Genomic DNA, 4,192 nt, shown 5'->3' on the forward strand with positions numbered 1-4,192 from the left:
ATCGACCCTATACTCATTCTGACCGCATTCGCCGCCGCTTTCCATCCGTCCGATCCGCTTCCAGATACGTCCGCGCGTTCCTCCGCAATCCGCCATTCTCGCGTTTCCCTCCCTTTTCCATCATTCTTTTCATATCTTGCTCAGTTCTTGACCAATCCTAGTCGACCCTATACTCATTTCGAAGCCCTCGTTCGCCCCTTTCGATCCGTCCACTCCCCGTCGTCATCCATGCACCATCATCGCGTTTTACATCACTTTATCATCGCTGCTCCTCCAGTACTCAAAGCAAAGTCTGGAGATTATCGTTTTATTGCATTGCCTGACCCTCACTCACTGGCGCAGTTTACCTGGCATACGCGTCAAGGAAACAAAAGGTGTTTGAGGACCCCCAGGTTAGTTTTCTTAGTTTAGCTTAGCTTTGGTTTGCATAGGTAGATGACTGGGGACAGTCATGATTCAAAGTTCCCATGAGATGTAGGGATTCATTTCTGGCTAGGCTTGGAGAGACTGTCTTTACCTTACCTTATGTTGGCACTTTGTAGCTTACATAATCAAGTTACCTTTTCACCAGTTCTACTATGAGTCTGAGTATTCAGCAAGTTTCTATCATATTTCCTCTTCTCTGAGCCTTGAGCCTGGTCCAGAAACCCTTTAGGGTCGAATAGCAGCTAGGTTCTGCAAGACCCAACATTGTTCAGACTCACCATCTGAATTGTTGTACCTTCACCGCATAAGCGATATCAATTGCTAAAACAAGTGCACGATGACCTAGGTCATAAGGGCGTATATGCCATTCGCTCGCAGCTGCTGTTGTGCTTTTGGTGGCCGCACATCAACGACAATATCAAGTGGTACACACGCACATGCCATGAATGTCAAATCAGGCAGATACTAAAGCTCCAAGTACCACTGATGGTACCGACGCCTGGAGGTTTGTTTCGCAGAGTACACATCGATACAATGAAGATGCCCAAAGCAGGCAGATACGAGTATCTGGTACAGGCGCACTGCGTGCTCACGTCCTATCCCGAATGGCGCATGTTGCGCAAGGAGAATACCAAGTCGCTCATGGCCTTCATATATGAAGAGCTACTATGCAGATGGGGTCCTATCACCGAAATCATTACTGACAATGTGCCCGCTTATAGACTCACCACAGACATGCTTGCGGAAAGATATGATATCCATCCAATCCGCATATCGCCCTATAACTCGCAAGCGAACGGTATAGTAGAGCGCCGGCACCGTGATGTCCGGGAGGCCATCATTAAAACTTGCGATGGAGATGATACTCATTGGTATCAAGTTGTTCATTCCGTATTTTGGGCCGAGCGCGTCACCGTGCACAAGTCAACGGGCTTATCACCTTATTTTATGGTGCACAGTGTTGAACCGATCTTCCCCTTTGACCTTGCAGAAGCTACGTTCTTAGCGCCAACGCCAGCACGCGCCATTTACCACTGCAGAACTCATTGCTTGGCGCGCATGGCAGTTACAGAAGCACATAGAGGATCTCAGCACTATCAGGGACAAGGTAATGAAGGTGCGTTACGCGTCTATCTGCGATTTTGAGAAGTGCTTTCGTGCGACGATCCACGATTACAACCATGCACCCGGTACCTTAGTACTGGTGCGCAATTCGAAGGTTGAATACGAGTTGAGCAAGAAAACGAAGCCGCAATATTTGGGACCTATGATTATAGTGCGCTGCATGAAAGGAGGCTCATATCTGCTGGCCGAGTTGGATGGCGCTATCTCTAAATTACGCTACGCAGCATTCCACATCATCCCTTATCATCCGCGCAGCGATGAGCGCATTATGGTGACTAGTGTCACTGGTAAAGACGATGAGACCCTTGATCACTTAGCCGACGAGGATATTGAAGAACCCAATGAAGACAAACCAGAGGGCGCCGCGATCACTTCCCGCATATCACCCAACACCCTAACCGCATATCCCCGCTTTCCACATCGCACACAAAAACAAAACAATATATAACAACAAAACAATCACAAAAACATACCGTCAACTTCCATTATCTCTGTTTTACCCCGGGTTTCGGCCAACGACCTCAGTTTCTTTTATCATGTCTCATAACACACGCATTGCATTGAACATACATCCAACAGACTCTATTCTATAACCGCCGATCGGGCGATAATAAACCGTCAAAGTACATACTGAAGATAAGTTACCTAGAAGCACGCGCATGACTATCCCATAGACCTTCCATTTCTAATGCGCACAGCCACGCCGCGCCCCTTTTTACTCATAGACTATACATTAACACCATCTAATATCAGCGACACACAGGGACATGCGAAGGAATAGACGCGAAAGGACGCCCGAAGAAGACAAGACAAGCGCGCAGCTTGCGTGACCGCCATATTTTCTCATAACTCTATATTTCTTACATGCACTCACTCGCGTATTCCTCTTACTTAATCAGGCTGGCGAATCGAATCGGACAATGGAATTGGACACAGACATGGACAGGACACAAAGCACTATCGTATTAGGCGCACCAGGCGCCGGAGAAATCAGAGACTCTATAGTACAAAGCGCTCTTTGGTGCTAGCAGGCGATTCCAAATCTAAAGTATTCTAAAGAGACTATCTACTCCTCTAGGACTTCGCAAAGCTCCTTCTCCCAAGTTCCCCAATCGGCGCCAAAAGATACAGCCAGTTGCCTCATGTGGAGCAACTCGGACTCTTGCGTCCGGGAGTGTTGACGCATCTCAGTGAGAGCGACCCGATACTTATTGTTCCAAGTGCGAAGCTCAGCGTTCTCAGCACAGAGTTGAGCGGACTCAGCGCGTGCCTCGTCCAACTCGGTATTGGCATCCAAGCGAGGACATTTTGCCGCAGGTGCAGCAGCAGAGGCAAGCGGTCGCTTCGGCCACTGGACAACGATGGCCTCCTTCGAGGTACCGGCAATGGGTTCATCGGCCGTAGCCTCACCCACAATTTCCACCTCGGATCACCGGTTCTCTGGCGCAGTCGTTTGCGCCGAGGGAGGCGCCTTGCGCTTCGGCACAGCCAGCACGCATCCCTTGTTCTTAGCGGCAACTAAATCAATCAGGCATGAGTAAAGTGAAAAAGAAGTAATAAGTGCCAACTCACCAAACGAACAACCCTTCCGCACTTTAACGCAGCCCTCGCACCTTCCGCTTGGCTGCACAACGATGCACTTAGCGCCGGACGCGGCGCAACACTCGCACCTCTCAGCAGGATGGCTGACAGAGGTGGCGGTCATACGCCCACCCAAACACTAGAAAAGAAAAACATGTCAGCCAAACCGAAAAACCGAAGAAAGAAAGAAAAAACTCACCGATCCCATATCGGTAAGCACAGGTTTGGGCGCCTTCTCACCCGACTTCTCTGTCACCTTCTCCGCCGTCTCCTCGCTGGACAACCTCCTTCACCTTCCCCTTCTCAGCGTGCGCTGGGCGCACAGTCACGGCAGACTCTTCCGCCTTCTCCTTCCAAGCCTTCACAGCTCTTGTCAGCATCCTCGTGGCAATTTTGCCCTCGGCCAACGTAACATTCTCCGCATCATTAAGGGACACATGCAGCGAAGCCGCACGCGCCCGCTCATAGATATCAGCCTAAAAGGGAGCCGTTAGCGATCAAGTAAGCACCAAGTAAAACGCCACTCACCATTGCGACATTCCAGTCGCGAAGCCAAGACTCCTGTTCCTCCAATAGCTTCGGCTTGGAGGGAGGAGCAGTCTCAATGCACACGTGCATAGTGTTAAGTACGGCGGCCCAAGCACGTTCAATCCGTCACTCAGATTCCTCAGGCTCCTTTGGAGCCGCATCATCGAGTGGCGTCGTCAACAGCATTGCCACCCTCTAGTGGGTGTTCCTCAGGTTCGGGGGAGGGAGAGGGAGACACTGTCAACATAGCAGGGTTAAAGATGATAGAGGACATGATGAATGATGGAAGCAAAAGATAATCGTGAAGCTGCAATGGAGTATTGAATTGAAGAAGAGAAGCGCGACACGTGGCTGGCTTTTATGTCGGAAATGAACCACATTATGTCAGCACAATTCCGCCCGCTCACCACACTTCACGCGACCACAGTGGATCTGCTCCACATCCGATTTGGCGTGTTTCGCCCACGATCACGTGACTTTCCTCGTCGCAAATTCGCCAAGTCCATCCACCCCTATGTATGCTGACTGGGGA

The 4,192-nt window shown here is 50.1% G+C and overlaps 1 protein-coding gene across 1 annotated transcript; it reads right to left on the bottom strand.

The window, feature by feature from the left end:
* Positions 1-2,617: 2,617 nt before the first annotated feature.
* Positions 2,618-3,934, bottom strand: F5147DRAFT_784879 (uncharacterized protein; the record flags this gene model as incomplete). The annotated part of the gene is made up of 7 exons (XM_041442882.1): positions 2,618-2,920; positions 2,985-3,052; positions 3,124-3,271; positions 3,332-3,376; positions 3,426-3,608; positions 3,661-3,732; positions 3,842-3,934. 7 exons carry the CDS (start codon positions 3,932-3,934, stop codon positions 2,618-2,620), a joined length of 912 nt encoding a protein of 303 aa, XP_041284031.1.
* Between the last annotated feature and the right edge of the window lie 258 nt (positions 3,935-4,192).

Source organism: Suillus discolor (assembly GCF_016758755.1).
Source record: "Suillus discolor strain FC423 chromosome Unknown F5147scaffold_698, whole genome shotgun sequence".
NCBI classification, from domain to species: domain Eukaryota; kingdom Fungi; phylum Basidiomycota; class Agaricomycetes; order Boletales; family Suillaceae; genus Suillus; species Suillus discolor.